At 38.7% G+C, this 27,384-nt stretch overlaps 1 protein-coding gene across 2 annotated transcripts in view; it reads right to left on the reverse strand.

Annotated features, from left to right (window-relative positions):
- The window catches only part of THADA (THADA armadillo repeat containing), a 329,408-nt gene that overhangs the window by 166,832 nt on the left and 135,192 nt on the right, over positions 1-27,384 (reverse strand). For both annotated transcript variants that reach the window (XM_025992555.2, XM_025992556.2), the window contains exons 28-29: positions 17,533-17,622; positions 15,902-16,033 (exon numbers count right to left, since the gene is read on the reverse strand). In XM_025992555.2, coding sequence (XP_025848340.2) covers positions 15,902-16,033; positions 17,533-17,622 — 222 coding nt within the window. The remainder of the gene's footprint in view (positions 1-15,901; positions 16,034-17,532; positions 17,623-27,384) is intronic.

The raw sequence follows: 27,384 nt of genomic DNA on the forward strand, positions 1-27,384 counted from the left end.
CAGCACTAAACCGCTGAGCCACTCAGGCTGCCCAAAAGTTTCAGATTTGCAATAGGGTTATACTTGTATTTCTTTTTTTTCTATCCTGAAATTCATACCACAGCCAGGTCACCAGGGAACATGTTTGCAGGGCTTGAGAAGTTTTTTGGCTGAGCAAGAAAAAAAAAAAAGGCAAAATGTCACCCTCAAAAAGAACCCCATCACTAGTAAAGCTGAAAGAACTGGCTGAGTCACAGGTCAAGAACCTTGTAACAAAAATGGGTTGGGCTGAGGACAGAACCTAACAGGAAAGCATAAGGTCAGATGCAAGTTTAATTTGGTGAAGAAACATGTGCTTGACCACTTAATGACTGCCAGATACCACAGAGGAGGTTAACTTACCTAATACTACTTCTGGTCAAGGAACATTTCAGTGCTACTCTTTGAGAATCAGAGCAAAAGATGCTACTATTCAAAAAAAAAAAATAGATGTTACTTTTCTAGCCATCAAGAGACCTTATTCCCCTGTTTTGTTACCTCTGTGGAAGGAAAGTGGCAATAGTGGTTTAGAATCATTTTCCAGATAGGGCTCTTTCAGTGCCCCAATTTCCCAGTATGTCCATATCATGGTGGCAAAACAGTTTCTTTATCCTGTGTTCATTGAAGGGCTCTGTGCTCACAATCTCACAGCTCTTAAAAGGGTGAATAATGTCTTACATGCAACAGAAATTCCATTCAAAATAAAGCAGACCATGCAGCCCAACCCTTTGGTATTTCCAACTGTGACCAAAGTACTGGTGCTGCCAGGAAGCAAGCATTTTTAATTAATTAATTTATTTATTTTTATTGTGGTAAAATAGAGATAACACAACATTTGCACATTTTTAAGTGTACAGTTCGGTGGCATAAAGTACATTTTCCAAGCTGTTTTAGGACATTTTAGACTCTGGCCTCAATGTCTAGGTACTCAGTCATTCACTGGTTGATACTCCTATTTTCACATAGATAAATGTCATTCTATTTCCAGGTAACTTCTTGGCTAAGTATTCAAAGTCAGAGTTCACTCAGCACACTAGGGTTTGCATGCTTGAGGTGAGGAATGAAGCACCAAACTCAAGCCTTTGTCCATTTCCTTCCAGATTGAAGATAGAAACTCTGATATTCTCTTCCTTGCCATTAAACCTTTTGGAAAATAAGGAACCCACTATTCCCTGACCTTTGGGATTCTTAAAAACATCAGACTGCAGTTCAGAACACAGACAAGAAACTATCCAAGGAAAACATGCCCCCAAACGAACAGGATATAAACAGAGCTGTAACTAGGTAATTAATGGTAGGGACTTAATTCCCCTCACTTCACTTCTCTGATAACAATCTGGTATTTTATCAGCAGGGTCTTTTATCTGGAAGGATTCACTGTGTTCTGCTGCCTGGAACTATTCTGGGAAGGGACAAAGACCAGCTTTCATCTTGGAAAGGAAATGGAACCACATCTAGAAGGATAAGGAAGAGTCAAAGTTGTAAAAAAAAACAAAAACAAAAAAAACAAAAAAACAAAAACACCAGAAAAACACCTCTAAGTCTTCCCCTGCCAGAAGGGAGACATAAATAGAAAATATGAGAGCAAATCCCAGTAGGGAAGAAGTCACCACAGTCCTTGCCCAAGCCACATGTGTGAAGGTGGCAACATGCTTTCTGCCTTAGTTTCAAGTTTTGCATCCTCTTCCCCCATCTGCCTTATCCTATTCCCAACACTTCACCCATCCAATGTCTTCTATTACTCTTCCTGTCAAAACCCAGGAAACTTAAACTAAATCGTACTGTGGAATAACTAATAATCGCTTAAAAGTAATATGCTTCACAGTGTTATTTCCATTTCAGAAGGGATCGAAACCATATACTTAACTAATGAAAATCTACCTGTGCAACTTCCAAGTTCAGCTCAAAATGGAAAAGGCACCTGAGAGAATTGGGCGAATAGAAGGTACCTCTTAAGACTTCTGAAATCATTTCAGACAGGTTTCAACCACTCTAGGAGTAAAGCTGGTCTGGGTGAATGGCTACGGTGGGGTCAGAATCTGGCCCTGTGAGTGGCTTCATTCCTAAGGGGAAAAAGGATTGCTAGGGAGTTCATATTAATAAGCAGCAGAAAGCATTCCTTTATTTTCCCTCCACACATGGCCATTCCACTCAGACCTCATAACATGTCATGGATTGGTGGTAGAAGGACTTGGGAAAAGCAGGGCTTTGAATTCTCCAACCTACTTAGAACCAGGGATATTTACCCAGGGTTGAGCCAGGGTGGCTGGTGAGTTCCAAAAGCCACAGCCTGGGGCTTATAAAGCCAGAGCACAGCTTGCCTTGTGATACTGCTCCCTTCTGTTGGGCTGTGAAGCAATCCTGCGGAGGCCCCTTGGTTCTATTCAGGGCCCTCATGACAGACAGTTCACAGTAGCCCAGACAAGGGGACAGTGCTAGGAAGCTTCTCTGCTGGCCAGTTTTCAGCGGGGACTTCTATCAGGACATGGCATTCTAAAGCTGCTACTTTCGGGATGTGTTCAACCATGCAGCAGAATGCAAATCCCTCTTTAGTCTTTTCAAGTTTTCCCTAAGTCCGGTTTTTATTGTGGCTATGAATTAAATTCTGATGTCTTAAATCATGCAGAAAGAAAAAGTGGGCAAAAGTGATTGAATTATATTAATTATATAGCACTGGAGCTCAGCTAGAAAACAAGAATTACATTTCTTAAGTTTCTCTTCACTGGACTTATGCAGGTTATAATAGTATTAAATGAATTTCACTTTTTTTTTTTTTTTTTTTTTTTTTTTTATCCAAGCTGAAAAGAAGCTGAGCCTTAAACTCTGGTTTATAGGGAAAATGTTCTTCTGGCCAAAAACAAAAAAAAAGAGAATAGAATAAACAGTTAAGCAAAAAACAAACCCACACTACATACCCATCACCCAAAAGGACAGCCTTAAGGGACTCACTTGTTTAGTATTCAAAAATATTTTCTACCCACTGCTTTGTAAATTATTTTCTTGTCTGTGTGACACATCCTTCAGTAACAATTCAGCTTTTCCTTGGTTACCTAGATATATTTCCATAGTTTCTACCCAAACAGCCTTTTCCTGTTGCGATTCTAATAATAAAAAAGGAGATACTTATTTACACAGCAGCACCCCTTCAGACAAATATATATTTTTGTTAAGGCTCAGGACATTGTAGAGACCAAAGAGAAAAATCTCATTTGTGTGGGCCCGCCTAATTTTAATTTTGCAGTTATTTAGACTTAGGACCAGCTTAAGTTTACCTTTGAGACTGAGAGTTTTCATTTAAATTATAGGAGAAATGTGGCCATCTCTTGGGGACTGGTGGCCAGGACACGAACATCCCAGGCCAAGAATTCTCTGATACAAAAGAAAGAAAAGAAAAAAAAAAAAAAAAAAAAAACAGGGGGCTGGGTTTAGCTCTCAGTATGCTTTCCAACAGGTTTTGGCTAAGAGTCTTTGGTTAGTGAAGGAGGGAGGTGGGACTGTGCATATGAAAAATGTGAAAGTGAGAAGCAAGGGTGGGGTGGGGATTTAAACCCACCTCAGGGGCTCTGTGCTGTGGGTTATGGACCAGTATAGTAACCAGATGATAGTTATCCACCCACGGGTGTAGTTCCCGAAAGTTACTACATGCAGTTTGGAGTAATGAAACTTTCATTTCATAATAGGCAGTAGTCTGAACACTGATTCAGACTGGCCATTTTTCCAGATAAGTTTAGAATTACCACAGAAGAAAACCTTGACAATTTTAAAAAATTTCAACATGTGCTGGATAGCCTGGAGATTCTGTTTCTTTCCAAGAGAATAAAAAGAGGATGATCAAGTAAGCTACTGTGTGTCAAAGTCTTATATACATGTTTGTTGCTGTATGTTTTTTCCTTTTTCTTTCAACAACTCTGAGGATTTTCAAAGTTATGCAAAGTTTCAACCGTGGAAACCTAACGTGGTAGAGACAGATGAAAAATATATTCTCTAATAGTTAAAAAGTTATGCATAAGGAGCTGTCCACAAATAATCTCATTAAGACTTTATGCTTCTTGGGCTTCAAGATACATTTTCTCTTTGCTAAGACACTAAAACTGTGCAATGACCCATGATTTCCTATTATAAGGAAAATTTCTTTTGTAAGAAATTCGTAGTATTTCTCAAGAATCTCAGAACTTCAGTTGAGCCAGTTTTATTTAGCAACCTGTCATAACCACTTGGGCTTAACTGCAAGCTTTTTCTTCCTTATCTGCTGATTTCAGATTAGAAAATGTGACCACTGCCAAAGCAATGCCCAAGGTGGGTGGAGGGAGGAGATCTCAAGGAAGCAAAGTTATTTAAAATTGCAGGTTAATTTTGGCATGTTGAGAACTACCTTGCCACGTGGCATCATAAACAGATGAGTAGAAAGGCATACTATGGTGTTAAGTACTGGTGTAGCTAGGGAGTGGCAAAGAGCCTGGGTTTCAGAGCCAGACTGCCTGGTTCAAATCCCAGCCTTATCATTTCTTAGCAGCATGACCTAGGGCACGTTTCTAAACCTTTCTATGGCCCAACTGGGCTTCTCTGTAGAATGGGGATAATAACATTATAGACCACATAGTGTTATGATGATTAAATGAGTCAGTAGGTGTCAAGTCCTAAAATAATGCCTGGCCCATAATAAACATTTGTTAATTATTATCATTTATCACTAATTTGATGGAAAAAAAATCAGAGCCCAAAGAAAGGTGCCAACACCTGTCACTTGAGGTATCAAACTGATCATCACTGGTGTAAGAGAGAAAGCAAAAAAAAAAAGGCAAATCATTTCAAACTTACTGGAGGGATATTAAAAGTCAATGAAATTTTAAGCCAATGTTTCTTTGTTACTGAGTACACATGAACACAGTCAATGACATCAGAAGGATCCTTGTATATCCTGAGTCCTGATTCAAACATGTTTCCTATCAAGAGGTCTTCTAACTACAGCTGGCCAGGTGGAATGCGACGTTAGATGTTGTATGAGGCCCTAAGAGATGGCTGTCCGAGTCTTAGGGTGCAGAGGGATTCCTGGGGCCTTGTTTTGAAATTACCAACTTTCAGACACTTCTCAGGTATCTATGGGACACGCAGAAGAAGTTGGCCAACAGAACACTGAATCTATGAACCCATACAAGTTCTAGATCTAGGTCATCACTATATGTGAGGAACAACTCCAGACAGTGCATGCAAAGTGAAAATGAAGAGGGCAGAGGGAAGGGCAAAGAGCCACACCAATATTTGGGAGGCAGCAGGAGGAAGGGGTTCTCCCAGAGGGGAGAGATGTAATGGCCAAAGAAGGCCAGAGAGGAAAGAGTGTCACGAAAAAGGGAGCGTGCAATAGTGTCAAATTCCAGAGAAAGGTAAAGAACAATGAGCGCTGAAAAGCATCCAGAGGCTTCTGGGACTAGGTCACTCCTATTGCACCTTTGTAAGGGCAGCTGCAGTGAATTGGTGGCAGCAGCATCCCAGCTGCAGTAGTTTAAGGAATGAATAAGAGGGGAGGGAGTGAAGTCTAAACACAGAAAACCTTTTCCAAGTGTCTGGCTATAAAACAAGAGAGAGAACTATGGTGGGAGGTAGAGTGGGTGCCTCCATGGAGAGTCTAGGGCTGTTGGCCTCTATTTTCTCTTGCACAGGGGAGGTGATGAAAGTGAGAGTTTGGGCAATGACATGAAGTAGGCCCTCAGCAAATGTATTTAATGGACAGATGAACTGATGACGAAGAACACTCACAAAATAAAGTGAAAGATGAATAAATGGCGAAGAAGGGGATATCTGTAACTGGTGTCGGGGGGGGCAAGATGAGCAGTCAAGAGTCTCAATGCTCAAGGTGAGTGAGGAAAATAAAATGCAAAGGAAAAAGTAAAAGAATATGAGGATGAATGTATCTTGTGCAGCTGATGTTACTAATGCAACTTGTTTTAACTAGAAGATTATAAATAGACTGGTAAGGGTCAAGGCCCAGAGGAGAGGGAGGAAAAAACTGTGCCAGTCAGGGAAAGATATTTCAAACATGCTGGGTCATTATTTTCCCCTGTCCTCATTTTAAGCCTACTATAATTCATCTACTCTATTCCCTAATTCGTATTTGCTGCCTAAAGAGAAAGACATACATTTTTTTATCTTACAATATTCCCTACCATGTAGGATAAGATGACTGCCTATCAGTTGGCATTTGGGGCTTGCTACCATCAAAGCCTTTAATTCAGCATTTAAAATGCCTGCTGAGCACCTTGGCTACAATTATTAAGAAAATAATTAAGACCAAGGAAATAAAAGCTCCTTAGGGAAAGATATCATTAAAATATTTTAATATGTAAATATTACTGTTTGTAATACTTTTTCTACTACTATTATTATTTTCATGTGCCTTAAATGTGTAACTTAGAACAAATACCATCCTTTAATAAAATTAGCAGTCTCTATCATTGGTTTCTCTTGTTAGGCAGCAAATCAAGTATTTTGTGAATTTCCTGGGTCACCCTTGATTCAAGTGAAAGCAAAGCTCTTTATGATGACTTCCAAGTTATGAATCATAGGACTCTACCAATCTTTCCCTTGTTGGATCTAATCATCTACAGAGTAGATAGCCTGACTTTTCTCTTGTCTTGCGTGAGCTACTAATCACTATGGGGAATTTCTAAAGGTCCTCAAGACAGTGGCCTGAATTCTCTTATTCTTTTCCTGCCTTGCTACTTGGGAACACTTCCTGAACTTCTCCAAGAGCACTAGTGCTCTTCCCCTTGTTTATAGGCCCTTGGTCCTTAGTGTATGTGTCACACAATTCAGTGGTTAAAATTCAGTACATCAGGTGCATAAGCATGGGTTTTATCTCACTAGCTAGACTGTAAGTTCCTCAAGGATGAAGACCTTTTTTTACTTTGCATCCTACCCAAGATCTAATACTAGCTAGGTATGCAATGTATGTTTAACAACTTCTTTGTTAATCTATTAACTGATTGGATTCTAACTTTGAGAGTGAATGGCATCAATAGGCCATGGATTATCATCATTGTCAAAAATTTCACCTAAGAATGAAGCTGTTTGCAGATCAAATCACTTGTTCTAACATGACCTGAATTGGCCCGTTAAAGTAACAGATAACACTTGAAGAAAAGCTGGTCCCTACAAGTTTTGTTTTTTTAGCTTGCTTTGTCAATGCATTCCATAAGAGGTGAACTCCTCATTCCTTTTGCTCAAAAACATATTTAGAAAATAGTCTTAAAGAGATCTGGTCCCAGAAATGAAGTTGGCCAGGCCCCTCTCTAGGAACTAAGAGATAAAAATCAGTGACAGATGACAGAGTATCCTTTTATGCCAGCACTCTTTGCAAAAAAAGCCACACAATGTCGGAAACATGATTTCATTCCACATGTTGAACCTTAGCTACCCCTGGGTAAAGTCAGAAATTCAGAAGGCCGTAAGCACAGCATCCCAGAATAAGCACTAGGTAAAGCAAGACCACAGTAAAAAGGAGATGGAGTAGGTAGCGACCTGAACTGTGATTTTACCAGCATTAGGAAACAACCTTCCAGTCTCTGCTTTTTAGATCCTCCCTCCTCTCTGTTAAGGTCCCAAACTCCAACACCAACTTTCATTGCTATACTTCAAAACATATGTGTCTGTAACACAACAAATAGCCCCAAAGAAGCTAATAACTAGGGTCACTTACACATCTATATGGAAGGAAGGAGTGGGCACAGGTTTGGTTTATAGACAAGGAGGAAAAGGGAGCAGCTGGAAAAATCTCTGAGCAGAACTGAACATGCGCACCTTGACAATCTTGCGCACCTTGACAATCTTGCCCACCTTGACAATCTTGCCCAAAGCCTGACCTGGTATCAGAGTCACACTAGTGAAACCAGAGGTCAGAGTTTCCACACACTCATGGGATGGCAGTTCCCTTCTTTCATCCAACCACAGCTAGCAGATAGGGATAGTATAGGGACATTCCTAACCTTTAATCTCAATCTCAAAGGCGCACGGAATTTAGCAGTAACCACAGGAGTGGTAGGGTTCTGGTCCTCTAGCATGGCCAAGTGGGAACAAGTTCTACATTAACAGCACCGGCAAAGACCTATTCCCAGCTATCTCTTCTTATAATGGGCTAGGCTTCAGGACTCTTGTATTCTCTCTATAAGCATCTCTGTTCAATGAAGAGCATTCAGAAAGCTTGGACAGCAAAGAGTTATCTATTTTAATCACTTTTCAGAAAAGCATCTCTCTGACTTTTCTCAAAAAACTCAGATGTAAAAAAAAAAAAAAAAAACTCAGATGTTCCTTGTACTTGTCAGAAAACAAATGTGGTTTAAGCCAACATCTGGAATAGAGAAAAAATATAGCAACCACAAAAAAAGATAATTAAATTAATAAGGAATGCTTTTCAGACATAACATCCCATAGGCCAAAAAAATGTTTTCAGAACTATCTGGGACAAAGTTATAGAAGTTACTTAGAAGCTAAATTTAAGTGAATTAACTGCTGGAGGGCACCATGTAGCACCAGACCACTGTAGCCTTGTGGGCCATGCCAAAAATGGCACCCCAACTTCTTTTCTTTGGGAGACAGAGGAGCCCATAAATAAAAATGTACAAATGACATGTTACAGGTTCAGAGGCTTACCATGTCCTTCACTGCACATTTAGAATTTACAACTGAGTCGTTTGGCTGTTCCAAAATAAGACATCTCAAAAAGATGCCCTGTTGGTCATTTAGTTCAGATGCACTGCAGAAAGCCCAGCATGTGATCAGTTTTCCTTGAATACTTTCAATGACCAGCAGCTCAGTGTTATGGAAATCTGTTGATTCCCTTGATGGAGAATGCTAACTTTCACAAAATTCTTCTTTATATTAAAATCTGAAATCTATCTCTTACTTTCCCATTGGGAGCACAAGAAAGAAATTATGTGCCTTCTGCCATATGGCAGCCTCTCAAGTATGTAAAGACTATTACCATGTTGCCTCTAAGTCTTTTCCAGTTTAACTATTTCCAGATGTTTAGCTTCCTCATCTTGGTTATCTCCTCTGGATAGATATTAGTTTATCAGTGACCCTCCTAAAATGGGAAGCCCAGAGCAGAGTAACAGAATAAGCAAATGATGTAGGTTTAATCTGATGGCACAGTTCAGGGAAACCATAGTCTTCACTATCTGGAAGCAGCAACTGTGTCACACTGCTTCCTCAGGACTCACCAGGAAATCCTCTTTCCCAAGATTTTTTCATAAAAACTGTTAGGGAGCCAGACAACTCTCATCCTGTATGTACACAATCTTGACTTTTCTTGAGAAAATCAGAGTATGACATATCTCTATTAACCAACATCTTGATAATCTCAGCCCATCAATCCAAGGCTATTTTGAATCTCATTTTTAAATTATGGACAATGTCAGACATATCAAATAAAGAAGAGTATATAGAATAACATGACAATCAACCGCTTGTCTGGAATCTAGCTTAAGAACACATCAGAAATAAAACCAAAGCTTCTAGTATATGCTTCCTCCAGTTTAGCCCCTTCTTCCCCAGCCACACAGAAAGAATGGCCACTAGCCTGATTTTGTGTTTGTCAATCCCATGCTTAAAGACTATTTTGAAAAAAAAAAAGAAAAAAAAAAGAAAAAAAAAGACTATTTTGAATTTTGATTCTATCACCATTAATATTTATGTTATATACAAACCTGATAAGCATGCAATCTAGGTGCATTCATTTAAGTAAGTAATTCACATGTTGAATCAAGCAACATTGTCATCATCTATCAGGCTGATAATACCATTGAAACAGTGAGGTAACTCAGGCAGGACTCATTTTTATTCAACCTCAGCAAACAAACTGTAAAGGTCTTGCAAGTAATACAATGAATGATCCAGTCTAAAACAATCAGTATCAATACAATTGTTTGGTCACTGGTAAGATACGCCTATACGCCTTTCCCCTTCTCTTTTGAAAATCCTTCTCCAAGCTCCCAGCAGAACATGGCTAGCCCACATTTCCCCCAAATTACTGACATGGTTCTAGGCTCACATGTACCTGAGGCTATAAGTTACCTGGGTCCAGAGATTTGCCTCCATCAACAGGACAACACAGTGCTCTTTTATTTATTTATTTATTTATTTATTTATTTATTTATTTATTTATTTATTTAATCTGCTCCCCTATATCTGGCTTCAGGGCCTTCCTTCCAGCTAACTCGTTGGGACAAGCCAAAGCAGGAGTTTTAAAAGTCTGCCCTCTTTCTATCACCATCAACCCCTTCTTCTCTACAGAATTTTTCTTAAAAAACAAACCAAAGGGCCTTTTATCTGCCATTTTGTAAGCAGTATCAGCCCCACTAGACAATCTGGGAGCCTGAAGCACACAGGGGCCCTCCTATTTGTGCCATAATAATCTGGAAGGCTTGCATATATAGATAGTTCTCTGACTTTCAGCAAAAAAATGACATCTCCCTCCTTTCTTCCTTCTTCCATTCTTATCAATCCAGGCTCCTCTCGTTTGGCACTAAAGCCTACAGCAGGATAGCTGTGAAGTGGGCCTCCAGAGCAGTTTGCTGGACAGCAGTCAGGGGAAAGGGGCTCAGAAGCCAGGAAATACTTCGCTCATAGGCTCCTGAAGCCAGAGAGGACCTAGGCAATATTCAATACTTTGATAGATAAGGAAACAGAGGGTCAGTGAGGTGAAGTCAAAATAAAGGGAAATGTCCAGAGTTCATCCTGGAACACAAGACCCCTCAAAGGGCCAGTAAAACACAAGACCCAGCTGAGCTGGGTAACCAGTGGGATATGAAATGTGGCTCTAACACAGGAGGACTAGGAGTCCCTAAGTACTTCACAGATACACCAATCTGCTATGTCTCAATTCGTGATTACTTTCATTTCTAGGTTAATAATTCAGTCTCTGTGCCCAAACCTGGTTGAGGCAGAGAAGGGAACCAAAGAACAAAAACAAACCAAAAACCCAGAATGGCTTCTGCATGGAAAGAGGTTAAGATTTATTTGGAGAGAAAAAGCACCAAGCACACAAATTACAGTTATGTATGTTACAGCAGTGATGAATAGTAGGATAAGAGGTTAAGTAACCAATGTTATAGCCATTCAGAGAGAGCGATGAACCAGGGGTGAAATGAAGAGAAAGGGAGAAGGGCAAGTCTTCCTTCCCAGCAATGTTTCAACTGTTCTCTGCCTGTTTATGTCTCTGTAAAGCAAAGCCTACCCTCTACTTATCTACAAGGATTCTGAGAAGACAGAGCAGAGAGAAACGTGCCCTGCAGCCTTGAAGAGGAGTTCCTGGTATTACAATTGCAAGTGAAGGTAGAAGCCATCTACCGTCTCCTGCAAAAACCCCAACTCTACACTATGGAAAACAAATTCCTTCAGCTCCACAACCTGGGAAAGGAGTAATGTGGTAATCCTTGAATTATGTAACTTTCAAGGACAAGAAAACAAGGGCCAATGTTATTTCTCAATATCACAGGCTTAAAAGGCCTAACTCAGTTTTTATACCTTCTACCTTTCCTCCATTTTTAAGACCGGTACAATCCAAAGATCCTATGAAATATTTTTTAAATGTACAAAACATGTATTTTCCATTTTTTAAAATTCTTGGTTAGATTTTTCAACATCTCAACAAATAAGTGTCCACAGCATAGGTCCCCATGGGTGATTTCCAAAGCCACGTATTTAAAATTGTATTGTTATTAGCACTTCAGTATTTTTCAGAGAAAAGAAGAGCAGATTTCACCAAAAAGTTCTCAACAGTAAACAATGAAATGATTTGAGGAAAGACATACTGAAAGTCATTTGCAATGAAGATTGGCCCCTGAGGACACCGGGGTGCCTCAGCGGTTGAGTGTCAGCCTTTGGCTCAGGGTGTGATCCCGGATTTCCGGGATCAAGTCCCGCATTGGGCTCCCTGCTTGGAGCCTGCTTCTCCTCCCTCTGCCTGTGTTCCTGCCTCTCTTTTTGTGTCTCTCATGAATAAATACATAAAATCTTAAAAAAAAAAAAAAAGATCAGCTCCCAAAAAGGCAAGGGGTTTGGGGAGATCCTTTTAAAAGCACACAAAGAATAAATAAAAAACAGTGGAGAGGTTTCTCCCAAGATATTAATCCAATGCTGAGATCTATTGGCAGCACCAGAAAGGGCTTTCTGGCTCAGCTGGACACCCGCCCGCACAGTGATACCACACTGGTTCCGAGAGGGTAGAGGGCCTTGCCCAAGTGTCAGTCAGTCAGTAAGTGGCAGAGCTTGGACAGAACTGGTCTCTTAAATCCAGAGCCTTTCTTTATTCAGGATGCCATGCTGTGGCCTCAGTTTGGGGCATATTTGGTTTCCTGTAGTTCTTCAATTCACACTTGAAACTCTCTTGTAAAACAGAATTCAAAGGTACATGTAGAGAGATACTCCGGTCTCTAGAAAGCCCTAGACAAGGTGTATTCAGAGGAGCCTGTTGGGGGTCCCACTTAAAGCATGAGTCTTGGTGGTATCTGAACTGAAGGGTGAATGGTCTTTAACTGCAGACCTCATATTTGCATGGTAAAGGGCTGTGAATCTGGATCCCTCACAGCATCAGGCACATAAAATACACTCGATTAAAAAAAACTTGCAAACAAAACATTGTGATTAACATTATCATTTCTGTTCCAAGGTGATGCAACAATCATAACTGCACACACGCATAACTTTGGAAAACCCAAATCAGAACTTCTAAGATTTCAGTCAACAAAGTAGATCAATAGAGATATAAATTTATACTTCTAAATGTGGGATAAGGAACAAAAATACAAACAATACCTACAAACATCTTACAAAGAGGAAGGAAATGGCAGGTAAGCATACATAAATCAAAGGGAAATAAGAAGCTATTATTGGGGCTTTTAATCTTTTGTTTGTGCAATTCACTTTAGCACGGTCAGAGCAACCCTCATGCTACTCCCACTAGCTGAAAAATTTTTATTTAACTAAACTCAGAATATCCAAGATCCTGATTAGACTCTTCCAAGTACATAAATTAACACTGGCAATGCTACAAGAATAAAGCATCACCCAACCACTCATGCATACATCCATCTTTTCAGCTATTATCCCAAGCAAAACAGCCCAACCTTTATCATCACTAGAACCAAAAATATTGCCTGGAATGACAGGTTTTATGATCAATCTTTCACTTCCTTCACAAAGAATTTTCTCAGAAGTAATTTAAATCAAATATGTACAATTTTATCAAAATCACCATTTTTATGGTTTATCTGCCCAGAGTGATTGCGAACATTTTATAGTAGTACGGGGCTGTCCCTCTACTGGGTTGATGAAACCCCAAACTGGGATTTTGACTAAACTTCAAGTCTAGGACCCTTCCACTGTATCACAGAAGATAGTCAGGGCTTAGCTAAACTAGCCTCCCTCCACACCTGTCACAGACTAACCCTCAGGCAATGTCCTGCAGAGGTGAACCCAAGAGAAGCCATCCTCCTCAATACTGGAAAAGCAAAGCAAGAAGCAGATCCCACTGCTGGTGGGGACAGGACTTCTATATCGTGAAAACAGTCTACACTTGGATCCACCAACTCTGGAGATAGGCTCCTCCTCATTCTAAATTACATCAATTTGAGCCCACAAGCCTACTCAGCATAGCCACTGCTCTTGGCTGCACAAAAGGAAGCTGGTTATTTTGGTGTAATGGAAAGAGTACCCAACACCCTGACACCCTTATACTCTTGGGTTCCTATTCTAGCACTGTTACTGACTCGCTCTCTGAACCTCAACTTCCTCAACAGGAAAGTGGAGGTGATAACACGTCCTCTTGGAATCATTGTAAACAAGATGGCCGGTTCAGCGCCTAAAAAATAGTCAAAGTTCAACAAATGCTGGTGTACTTTCTACTAACATCTCTGCTCAGAATACTTTCTTGCTTGTTCTCTGCATTCCTGGGTCAAAATCTACTTCTTATAAACCCCTGGAGTAGCCTAATCAAGTACCAGGTGTGACCCTGCTATTGTCTAGTTTGTTAAAACCATGTACATGGTGGGGGGCAAAGAGGGGCTGTGATAATATTTAATATCCCAAATTTAATACTGGTACTCAAAGTGTATCTACAGACCAGCAGCATCAGCGTTACCTGGAAGTCTGTGTGAAAGGTAGATCCTTGGGCCCGAATCCAGACCTTCCAAAACTGAATTTATGAGATTCCCAAAGTGATAGGTTTATCTCTTAAAGTTTGAGAAACACTGTTCTATACCACAAATGGACATTCAATAACAGGGCCTATTGACACTCTAAGGAATCAGCTGTGGCACTTGTGCTGTTGGTGGCACTCTATGAATGCTTTATTCGCATAGAAAGCAACTACTGACCAAGGCAATTTCCCTGGAAGGACCATGCAATGGACTCTTTGTGCCTTTTGAGCTTATAACTTTATGGCATTATTTAAATCTTCTATATTAGTGCAATCTCTGTTATATAATAAATGTCCTGAATATAATTAGCAATATGAGCATTCTGATTATATGTAGACTATCAATAACAGGAAGAATACTTTCAATGTAGTAATTTCTGGTTTCTATGATGTAACACATAACAGATTGATTAGTAATAGACTTCCACAAATTGAATGTTCTCAGCACAGAATGACAAGAGTTCTAAAGCATGTCCTTCTGTGATTCTGAGCATGTGCCTTTCTCCCTAACCCCGTCAACCTTCTGAAACATTTTTTAGTTCTTTCCAGTTATATGTGAAAGTACAGTTTTTCAATGCTCCTGAAAGTAAAATTTACAACCCAAATTCCTAAAATGAATCACCAAATACTGGATACAGGAGACTGGTAACCTTGTGTATCAGGAAACAAAAACCGATCCGCGTGAGTCATCTCTGTGATCAGAGATAACACAGCCACAGCCTGAGCTTGGCGCAAACAAATGGCTACAGCAATCACATGCCAGCATCTTGTACTTAATGGTTTCTCACATTAAAATGCATCAGTCAGCTCTGTGAAACCAGGAAGTGGAACCCAGGGTGCCACATAAATAACAAACACATTCTCTTGAGTTTGCTGTATCTAACGTTTTGCTCCAAGTCTACCTCAATTTTTGGTAGATAAATAAAAATGAAAGTGCTGCTTTATTGAGACATAAGCAGAAAGGTAAAAGCTGACTAGTATCACTGGGCTTCTGAAATGTTCCATAAGAAAATTTTTAATACTTTTTAGAGGCCTACTTTGATCGAAAATGAAAAAGGTGATCAGAAGTTGGGAAATACCTCAAAAACTGTAACAGAGGAAGTAGCAATAAGCTCTAGAGCAGAAAAGCCTGTTATCATCTGATTCCATGTATAATCTATCTGCATGGCTTTTTCTCAGGTACTCCGTGCTAAAAAAAGATGACGAGGAAGTGAACTTGTGCCACATTGCACTGCCACCTGGATGCTACCCCTTGCACCCACTAGCAAACTCTGATTTCAGAGTGAAGAGACAAATGTCCTCTTGAAACCTTGGACAGGAGGCTATAATGCCAGTACCAAGCCTGCTTCATGCTGATGAGGCTTAACCCAGGGATGATGCAAACACCTAGGCTATGGTTTTCAAAAGCAGGCATCTCCTATCAACACCACACATCCGTTAGTCGGCAGAGTGCCAAAGAAACATTAATTAAACAGTGGGTATGGGCTTCTGCACCCACAAAAGAAGCACTTTCCTCTGAACCATTGGAGACCAGTTGGGGGGGCAACGGTAATAACCCCCAGGCCATGCTTTCATAAGACCCCTCTCAAAATTAAACAAAAACAAAAAACGACATAGTTTCCAAAATAAGAACAAGTTAAAATACTCCATAAAGCCCCCGTGCCTACCCCATTATTTCCATGAAGTACACACTACCTCATAATGAAGGGAATGAAAGGTGCCATGCTGAGAGCAGAGTAAGTGCCGTCCATCGGAGAAGGGTAGAGTCTTCCCAACACCAAAAGTAAGAGAAACATGCTTGGATGACGGTTGAGTTCTCCTGTATCACTGAAAAAAAATTATTGTACACAAAAGATTTATAATTTGAGAGGTGAGACTGCCTTCAAACATTTTTCTCATTAAAGAATTATGAATATAAAGTGACACTCTGGATGATCACATCATTCTTTCATTTGTGTGTTTTTCCCTCCATTCATTTCATATATTTCTAACATGCAAATAAGAGCTACTGGCAAAGCTATGGATTGGGCTTTTTTTTATGGATTGGGCTTTTGCACACGATTCTCTTCTCAAAGCTAACTGTTAATTCTTGTCTGTGTTTTGATTTGGGCTGTTCATACAGCAGAAAGGAGTTCCACAGTATGAAATGTGAAACTTTCAACAGCTAAATGTACTTATGAAAGCTTGAACGGTCACTTACTGGGGCCAGAAAAGCCTGTCTGTACAAATTACTAATGTGAGGAAATGTATCATAAACAGAAATAAAATTCATTGATGTTATTTTACTTCCCTATTAATAAAGTGCATATCAAGTGCAAATATTGCTAGAAGAATAAAAAAAAAAGCACATGTTCCAACACACCTTTCTAAAAATTCTACTATTGATACAGGATGTGATTGAAAGGACAATGGTAAACTTTTCTATGTGCCCTGATCTGACTGGGAGCCTTCTGAAGAGCTGTATTTTGTGTTTGCAGGGTTAGGTATGCCAGTGCCATTTCTGGTCACCTGTTTGCCGGCTATTTGCTTACTCTCACAATGGTCAACTGCAACAAGCCAGTAAGAAAAAAAAAAGACTGCTGTTTGTTACAGCAAACTCAGTAGGTAAACACAAAGATCTTTAAATATCATGGGAAGAAAATGCTTTTTGTGCTTCTAAGAAGCTAATTTCTGAAAAATGTTCACTGAAAACAGAGTTAAATTTGAAAAAACAATATAAAAAAGGATTTAAAAAATATATTATAAAAACAGGATTTTTGGGCAGCCAGGGTGGCTCAGCGGTTTAGCGCCACCTTCAGCCCAGGGCCTGATCCTGGAGACCTGGGATCGAGTCCCATGTCAGGCTCCCTGTATGGAGCCTGCTTCTCCCTCTGCCTGTGTCTGTGTGTCTCTCTCTGTGTGTCTCTCATGAATAAATAAATGAAATCTTAAAAAAAAAATCCAGGATTTTAGAGGCATCTAAAATGGTGGCTAAATGGTGGCTCAATCGTTTAAGTGTCCCACTCTTGATTTCAGCTTAGCACCTGATCTCAGAGTCATTAAGAGCCCCGAGTCCTGGGGCTCTGTGCTGGAAGTGGAGCCTGCTTAAGATTCTCTCCCTCTTTTCATCCCCCACCTCTAAACAAAAACAAACAGGATTTTATATAACTTTTCAAGTACAAATCTGTAGAGAGTCAGGCAACATGATGTACTAAACACTTTTTAAAAATTCATCTATGTTACAAGGAAGGAGTTGATTAAAAACTGTTGCCTGGAGGCAAAAATCTCAATTAATGAAGTAATTCACTTCCTTGATTTCACTGCGTCCCACCCTATTCTTTTCTTACCTGTCCACAGTATTAGCTACAGCTTCCAACTGTTGGAGAAGAAAGGGATAGAGTTCTGGGAAACGAGAAAAAAATTCGCTGCCTGTCATTCTGTAGAGGGAAGAAAAATAAATTACTATCATTTATTTCCTCAAATCTAATAATAAGGCCTTTTTAATTTATTTTATTTAAAGGAAGATAGCCAAAGTCATTTCCTTGAATATGTAATGAAAAAAAAGTTAAGAATAAACCATCTTAAAAATTTCACAATCAATTGAAATAATACAGTTAATTTTGATTTTGGAAATGCTCTTAACACAGGGAATTTTATCTACAAATTTAAGATTATGTATATTTGCAAATGTTTGATATTAAATTCTCTTGGGGAAGAAATATTTGTGCAAATGACAAGTTTCCACAATTGATTTGGACTATGAATATAGTCAACATCTGGTTGGCTAATGCTGACAGCTTCTATAATAAGAACAGGTCTAGAACAGGTTTCTCCCAAGTTGGCACCAGTGATATTTTGGACCAGACAATTCTTTGCTGTGGAGGAATCTCATGTGATTGTAGGATGTTTAGCAGCCTTCATGGCTTCTACCCATCAAATGCCAATAATATACCTTTTCCCCTCAAGTTACAACAATCAAAACTGTCTCTGGATGTTGCCAAATGCATCCTGAGGGGCAAAATGGTCCCTAGTTGAAAAACATTGGTCTGGAGCATGGTTATCAGAAGCACAGATTTGGTGTATACGGTTCTGGATATTCAATCCTAGCTGATAATCTGTGAGGATCACCTTTCCATCTTTATAAACACTACTCTTGAATTCTTATAAGATCCATTCAATCAGTTTTCACAAATGCTTATACTCATGTAACCCACTCCTATAAAGACTCAGAAAAGTTTCCTTGTGCCCCTTCCCAGTCAACTCTCAATACCCAAAGCAACCACTGATTTTATTTCTATTCCAATATCCTTTTGTCTATTCTAGAATTTCATATAAATGTAATAAATACATAACTTTTTGTACCTGGCTTTTTTTTTCACTGAGCATAAAGTTTAACCATGTTACTTATGTATCAATAGTTTCTTTTTTGGTTGAATAGTATTCTATTGTATGAATATATAAGTTTGTTTATCCATTCTCCTCTTGACAGATTTGGGCTGTTTCCATTTGTAGGCTATTATGAATAAAGCTGCTAGGAACATTCTTACATAGGTTTTTTTGTGGACATGTTTTAATTTCTCTTGAATTAAGTATCTGAGAATAAAGTTTCAGTATGTTTAACATTTTAGGAAACTGAGAGTTTCCCAAAATAATTATAGCATTTTATACTTCCAACAATAAATGAGAATTCCAAGGCTCTATGTCCTTTCCAACATTTGCAGTTGTCTTTTTTTCCACGTTAGCCAACCTAGTGGTAGATCTCTGTGGTTTTGATTTGCATTTTCTTGATGACTAATGATGATATTAAACACCATGTCCTTTGGTTATTGAAATGGCCTTTTGTGAAGTATCTATTCAAAATTTTTGCCCATTTTTATGTTTGGTTGCTTGTTTTCTTTGCAATACATGTGCATTATATATACCTTTTTTTGTGGCTTGCCAATTTATTTTCCTAATAATGTCTTTTCATGAGAAGAAGTTGTCAGTCCAATAATTAGATCCTTTTTTTTTTTAAGATTTCATGTTTTCTGTGGCTTAAGAAATCTTTGCCTACTCCAATATCACAAAGTTATTCTGTTTTTTTCTAAGAGTTTTATAGTTTTAGCTTTTATCTTGAGGTCCATGATTCCTCTCAAATTAATTTTTATGTATGGTGTCAGGTAGAGGCAAAGGTTATCTTTTTCTTTTAAAAATTTATTTATTATTTTTAATTGAAGTATAGTTGACATACAATGTTACATTAGTTTCAGGTGCAAGACTCTTTCTCTTCTACATTGGCATATCATAATTTAATAGGAAGATGCTGTAAGAAAAAAATATAGGCCTTAAATAGGAAAGATGTGCCAGGTTTATAAATAAGAAGATTTGATAATACAATGAGGAAATTCTCACCAAATTCAATGCAATTTCAATAAAAATAATAATTATGTGTGTGTGTCTGTGTGTGTAACTGGACAAGCAGATTCATTCTTTTTTTTAGAGAGAGTGCACATGAGCAAGTTGGGAGCAAGGAACAGAGGGAGGGAGAGAATGCCAAGCAGGCTTCCTGCCCAGCACAGAGCCCACCACAGGGCTTGATCTCATGACCCTAAGATCATGATCTGAGCCAAAATCAAGAGTTGGATGCTTAATCAACTGAGCCCCCAGGTGCCCCTGGGCAAGCAGATTCTAAAATGTATATAGATGCACCAAAGGCCAAGAGTTGCAAAGATAATCTTGAAGAACAAATATAGAGGACTTACTCAATCAGGTAGCTAGAAATATTATAAAACTTTAATAATTAGAACATCATGGTGACAAGTAGGCTATTGAACGCATACATGAGGACCTGATTTATAAGAGAGTTGGTACTGTAGATGACAGTACTATGAAGTTCAGGGGCTCTGATAACTAGGTTTCTACACAGACAAAATTAAAACTGGATCTCAACCTCCCACCACATACAGAATTAAATCCTAGTTAATTCAAGACTTAAAAGTAAAAGGTAAAACTGCTAAAGTCATTAGAAAACTGTAGAGAATAGAATTTATTAAACAAGACCCCCAAAGCATCAACTAGTAGGAAAAATTTATATATTCAACTACATCAGTTAATATTTTTAAAAAAATTTTACTCACACAAAAAAGGCACAAATAAAAACACAAAACACAAAACATGTACAAAGTATTTTTGGCAGAGGAGGAGTATCAAACATTATGAAATAAGACACTAAGAGATTGGGCAGCCCGGGTGGCTCAGCGGTTTGGCGCCTGCCTTCGGCCCAGGGTGTGATCCTGGAAACCCAGGATCGAGTCCCACATCGGGCTCCCTGCGTGGAGCCTGCTTCTCCCTCTGCCTGTGTCTGTGCTTCTCTCTCTCTCTCTCTCTGTCTCTCTCATGAATAAATAAAGAAAATCTTTAAAAAAAAAAAAAAGACACTAAGAGACTTAGACTTATGAGGTCAAAAAAGACTAAACACATGTGGATCTTGATCCTAACAAGCCTATTTTAAAAAGATATTTCTAAGACAATTGGGAAAAGTTGAAGGTTAAGGAATTATTAACTCTGTTACAAGTGATAATAGCATGATGGTTATTTCTTTTTAAACTCTCTTATCAAATCAGTCATGCATCCTGAGGTATTTACGGAAAAAAGGACATGATGTCTGTGACCTCCTCGGGAAGACAAGAAATGGACAAAATAAGATTGGCCAGATGCTGACAATTGTGGAAGCTGAGTGATGGATATGCAGGGGTTAGTTGTACTATCGTCTTCATTCTTACATATGTTAAAAATTCCCATAATAAAAAGGTTTTAAAATGATGGAAGTAAATGTTTTTATTTGCCAAGCCACAAATGAGGAGAAAATATGTAATGCGTGTAACTGAGAATTACATAATTAGTATTATAATATATGAAGAACTCCAGTGAAATCAGTAAAAGACAAACAACTGAATTTTATAAAAATGGATAAAACCTATTAAAAATATAATCCCTAGAAAATAAACATTAGCAACCAATAAACAGAAGATGTTCAATCATACTAAGAGACCATTTTATATCAACTGGCAAAGATTGAAAAGTCCAATAATATGAAGTATTGTAACTCTTAGACACTTCTGATGGAAACAAAAATTACTACAACAATTTAAAAAATAATTGGCATTTTCTTGAAAGTCACAGATATGTTTAGCCAGTGATTCACAAATGCTATTTCTAGGTAAATGGCCTAATAAACTCTTGGACGTGGGCACCAGAAAGCTTGTACAAGCATATGCATAGCAGCCATATGTCCATCAACAGTAGAGTGAATAAACTGTACACTCACACAATGGAGTACTGTAGAGCAGTAAATCTGAATGAACTACAGATGTATTAACACAGGAACATAATGTTAAGTGAATAAAGTAAGCTAAAGAAGAATACATGTAAAATATAATCTTTCTATGTAAGTTTATAATAAAGCACCGCTAAATAATACATTGCTTAGAGAAACAAACTTAAGTGATAAAAAAAAATGAAAAGCAAAGAAATAAATAAAAACAAAATTGGCAAAAATAATCAATCACTTCTCCAAGTGGAGAGGAAAGGGGATGGGATCAGGAAAGAATATATAAGGGGCTTCAAAAGAAATGTTCCGTTACTTAACTAGGTGGTAGATCTAAAGGTATTGGTTGTATAGTTACCCTTTATAGTTCACACACACTATATAAATTTTCTTTTGTACCTATTTCACATTTGTAAACCAATTTTTTTTTAAAGAAGAGAAAGTCTTTACTTCCTTTTAAATTACAGGTCTATTGAACATTTATTGGACATTCATGCAAAAAATGTGCTCATTTCCTTTTTAAATTAGTAGATATTTTTGTGGAAAAAAGAACACAAATGTTAAAAAAAAAACCCACATATTATATCTCCTAGTGCCCCTCCTCATAGCCAACTATGCAAAAGCACCTCAGCTTTCCTTTTAAAAAAATTGTTTATACAAGTACATATTTTTAGTTTACTCCTTTTCCCCACAAATACACATATTATACATATGGTTGTGCCTCACCCCCTTTTTTGTGCTCCTTGATTTTATTTTTCATTTGACCTGTATCTGAGAAATCTTTCAGGATCAAGCACACCATTCTATTTCTTTCCATTTAATGGCTGAAGGGTAATCCATTGTATGTTGAGTGTAATTGATTTGATCCCAAATGATAGGCCTTTTGGTCATCACCTTACTGTTACAAACAATGAAATGTAAATTTCCTTGTTAATAAATGGCAAACCTGGGCTTTGCAGGGTCAATGTTTTACACAGGGAGATCACAAAACCATTCCACTATAGGCCATTGTTACATTCTTTAGTATCACTAAGCAAAATTGGTGAAGAACATCAGTTTCCATTTTTAGTGGAGTCACTTAAAATTGTGTATGAATTCAGTACTGAGATCTCTCCATGTACTTGCCCATATAGCATATAGAATCTCTCCAACTATACCATAAAGTCTGTGGATATGTCTTCTTGAAGAATCCATATTTCCAGTAAGTCATTCCTCAATGGTCTGATATCTCTTGGTAGTGTTAGAGATTAACTATTCTCATGTAAGCAGACCATGTGATTGCATTACCATGATCTAGAAATTGCCTTGATAAATAACAGGCTCTGCTGACCACAAATACTGCCAGAGAAACGGGCTGTGGAGCTACTATTCTCAAATTAAAGTCATTGTCTTAATTGAATTAAAACTAATTGTCCCAAACAGCGAATTACCTTATTCAGTTACCTTAGCAGATATTTATTGACTAGTTAATGTTGCACATTCATATGAAGAAGTTATGTTACTCAAAGTTAAACATTCAGTAAATGTTTTAAGGAATTGATTTGTTCTTAATAATTTTGTGGGTTTTGGCTATATCTTTAAAAATATTCTGTTAAAGTTATTGTGTCCATGCTTAATGGTGTAGGACTTTGAAGCATCAACTGTGCATCTGTCAGAGTTTAAGAAAAACCAAAATTAATTTCAGAGAATTTTGACCTTGCTTAGGCACTCTGAGTACACAGGAGTTGCCTTCTATTCTAGCATTCTCAGGCTCCTCAATACTGTTAAGAAAATGTCAACTCAAAAATACTCGTAACTACAGAAAACAAACTGAGGGTTGATGGAGGGAGGTGGGTGGGAGATGGGCTAAATGAATAAATAAATAAATAAAATCTTAAAGAAAGAAAGGTAGAAAGAAAGAAGTCAACTCTATTTCTGGCCAGGGCTCCAATTCACTGCAAATGGAGAAGCGCTGAGTACTTGCTAGATTAGCATCATCTCACTTCTGCATCAGCCAATGGCTAGTAAAGACTTGGCTAAATATGTACAGAGTCCTGCCTGAAGGATATTCACTATTAACAATTCTTGTGTTTTATAAAACCTTACCTCAAGAGGTAACTCATAGGAAGATATCAGAATTATCTAAGGGGCTTATTCAAACTTCTCGTTCTTGATTCTCAACTACAGCAAAAGGCATACGCTGCTCACAGGTTTGGGACTGCCCATATAGGTCTGTAACCTATAGCTTTATTTTATTTTTTTAAACATTTTTAAAAAGATTTTATTTATTTATTCATGAGAGACACAGTGAGAGAGAGGCAGAGACATAGGCAGAGGGAGAAGCAGGCTCCCTGCAGTGAGGTGAACCAGATGTAGGACTCAGTCCCAGGACCCCAGGATCATGACTTGAGCCAAAGGCAGAGGGTCAACCGCTGAGCCACCCAGGTGTCCCTAAATAAATAAAATCTTAAAAAAACAAAAAATAAAAAAATATAGCTTGATCATAGTTTTCTCAGGAAAGCAGCAAATATTTTAAATACCTACTTACTTCACGTTGAACACTGTGCTAGGTCGCACAGAAGACACTACAGTTTGAGATAGTCACTGCTCTTGGGATTAAGATCTGGTTAGGAAAACAAGGCATATGCATAGATTGTAACTAGGTAAGGCAAACTGCTTCAAGGATCAAATAACTGAAGCTTCCAGAACAGGAGAGTTGGGAAAGATATCACTGGCAGTTGGAGACGTTAGGGAATGGTGTGTGGGAAACATGGGAGACCAAGATGAGTTTTGGAAAACTGGGTAAGAATGGATTAAAAGGAAGAGAAAATAGCATGGAGAAAGTGTGTAGTTACAGAAACTAACTGGGTAGATAAACTGGCTGGATGAAAAGAGGACTTCGTGACAAGACAAGATAGAAAAGGCAGGATGGCATACAAGTTTTTAGAAATTTCAATGCCAGACTAAGCAGCTTAGCCTGCGTCTTACAGGCATTGAAGGTTTCTGAACAGCAGAGAGAGATGACAAGAGCAGATGATCCGGACTAGAGAGAGGGTAGAAAGACGGTGACCCAATGGACATTCACTGAATACCTTTTTACCTCAACTATAGCATAAATATCTATAGGGAAAGGATTATATTCATACTTCCCTGTATCACTCTTGATACAAACCACAATTTTGCATAAACGTTGGCTGACTGGTAAATATTCTGGCCATGAATGAATAGGTAAGATTAGCCAGAGAGGAAAAACATTCCTAATATAGATGACCTTAACCTCTGCCTTAAGCCTTTTTTCTATTCTCAGTGACTGGTACCCCCCACCTCAACTGACACCTAACCACCCATCCAACTTCAACACAATTTCTCCTCATCAAGGAGAAAAGGAATTATGACTAAGAATGGTAACAAATTAAAAATTTCTTAAAGTGAATCGTTAGCTGTATCTAAGGACATTTAGAATCCTGATTCGAGTTAATAAATTGATAGTTGAAATTTCTTAAACACAAATATATAAAGTTTGTCTCACTGATTTACAAATAGTTCAATTCTAGTTCACCCACAGAAGCAAACAGGCTGATATATGTCACCTCCACAAATACAGCAAGCCCTGGGGGTAAATTCTCCAGTGACAGGCATTTCAAACCTGTTTATCTATGTGGCCAAAAACTAGCCCTGCAACTTTATGGAAACAAAAGAAGTGATAACCAAAAAGGAAAAACAGAATCTCTGTAAATTCAAGCTTCAAGGAAGACAAAAGGAGACCACCAAATATTGTGAATGGGATAAAACAGACAGACAAAGGTGAAAACAAACAAGCCAGGATAGAGAATGAGAATAAGGCAGCTTTAACATTGGGACTACTCTACAAAAGGTGAGTAATTCCCCATCCCATCAGGTAAGAACTATGCAGGCCCAACCCATGGAGAGGCCCTTGGGGAAACACAGAAGCTCCTTGAAGCAATCCACTTGCCCAGCACCAGCAGCAGAGTGGCTGTGAGCTCCAAGGCACTATGTCTGATCCATTCAGTGGTGGGCTCCCCCAGAGCCCAGCCAAGTCTGTGAACAAAACTGGCAGGCAACAGAGTCGTTGACTGAATGAATGAAAATGCCTGCCCAGCACCATTTTGTCTTATTTTAAAAGCTTTTTCTTTTTAAAGATTTTTTTTTTTTTTTTTAATTTGAGAGTGATAGAGCAAGCATGAACAAGGTGTTACGGGGATGGGCAGAGGGAGAGGGAGAAGCAGACTCCTCTTTGAGCAGGGAGCTGATGCGGGGCTTGATCCCAGAACCCTGGGATCATGACCTGGGCCAAAGGCAGATGCTTAACCACCCAGGCGCCCCTTAAAAGCTTTTTAAAAATTATTCTAGCATTACTTGTTTACTGAGGAAAAATCAGATAATAAAGGACACTGCAAAGAAAAATCTGAAAACCACCATGAACCCATCACCTAAAGATGGCTGCCAGTCTGTTCCGATGTCTGCCTATCTACGTGTTTCTTCTCCTTATATATTCTTTTTTTCCCCCTGCTTTTTTTACACTTATCAAGAACACTGTTCTATATCAATCAGGACCCATTTGAATGCAGGAGCTTCAGTGCAGTATACTCTCCATGTGTTTCCTACATTTGAACATATGTCCGGGGGCCTAACCCAGACACCAGGCCCAGAATGACTCGTCCCAATCCTGGCCAAGCCATGCATGGAAGGCCGTCCCTACCCCAGCCACATTCGGAGCTTCCCTTGGTCTGCACATTCCACATCTAATCTTGGTAATGCCGAGGTAATGGTAATGCTCTAGTTTTTGAGAGCATCTATGCTTTCATCATTTTGACTGTCTTTGAATCCCGCCTGCCATCTAAAAGCCTAGGAAAATCTTCATTTGAATCAAGATTATATTTCTCTTAGAGACCCCATCCTAAGATCTGCCACACATATGGAAATTGAATTGCTGAAAGCAAATGCTTCTGAGTTTAACAAAAGCATCCTGATTTAAAAAAAAAAAAAAATGATCGTGTTTTGTGAATGGTGTCACAAGTAAAAATTGGTATCCCCCCCAATTCCTTTTCTTCCCCCCCCAATTCCTATATACAGATCCCCTATCATTTTGAGTCATCTCAGGAACAGGAATCAAGAGAGTTATGTACAAAGATATAAAGACAGAAAGCTTGCAAAGGCAAGCAAAAACATGCAGAAGAGGGAACTCCATAGTAAACAGCAGCAAAGGCATAGCTTGTGCCTGGTTTTAAAAAAACAAAAAACACAAAACAGGACTTATTCACAGGCCATGGAGCAAACACCATAAACCTGGTTTCATTAGATGAAAACAAACACTGAAGGCAAAAGCCTGGAGGTTTTTAGTCGGTTTTTCAAATGAGAACCCAATAAACTATTAAAACCTAGCTACTCCCCAGATTCTGGCCTATAAAACCACTCTAGAGGAGAGAAATCAGCTTCGGGCCTGTGTCTCCTGGCCACAGTGATTGCTGATAGAAAGAGTTAACGCATCTTAAGAAAAACAGTACCCCGAAATGGAAACAAACCTACAAAGAAGACAAAGCACACATACATTTCAAAGGAGGAGCAAATGCAAACTAATAAAACAGAAAGAACTAATAAAAAAGAAATCTGGGTTTGGAACCCCACCAGGAGGACCATCCATCTCTGACTTTGTTCCTAGAATCCTCTCCCCACCTCTGTGAGTGGGCCTGACACCAGCATTTCTCCATTGAGTAGTGGTAATTTAAAAAGAATGAGTGATTAGACTGAACAGATGTCAGAGGCCCCAGGGCCAGAATCTCACACTTAGCAAGCACTTGTGATTATGGCAATGGTTCCATCAGGAAGTCCTCTTACTAAATTTCAGGCAAACCATGAAGGAAGTTAAAGGAAGAGCATCTTCTTCAGAGTCTCT

The sequence above is a fragment of the Vulpes vulpes genome, chromosome 16, assembly GCF_048418805.1.
Source record: "Vulpes vulpes isolate BD-2025 chromosome 16, VulVul3, whole genome shotgun sequence".
Taxonomy (NCBI): domain Eukaryota; kingdom Metazoa; phylum Chordata; class Mammalia; order Carnivora; family Canidae; genus Vulpes; species Vulpes vulpes.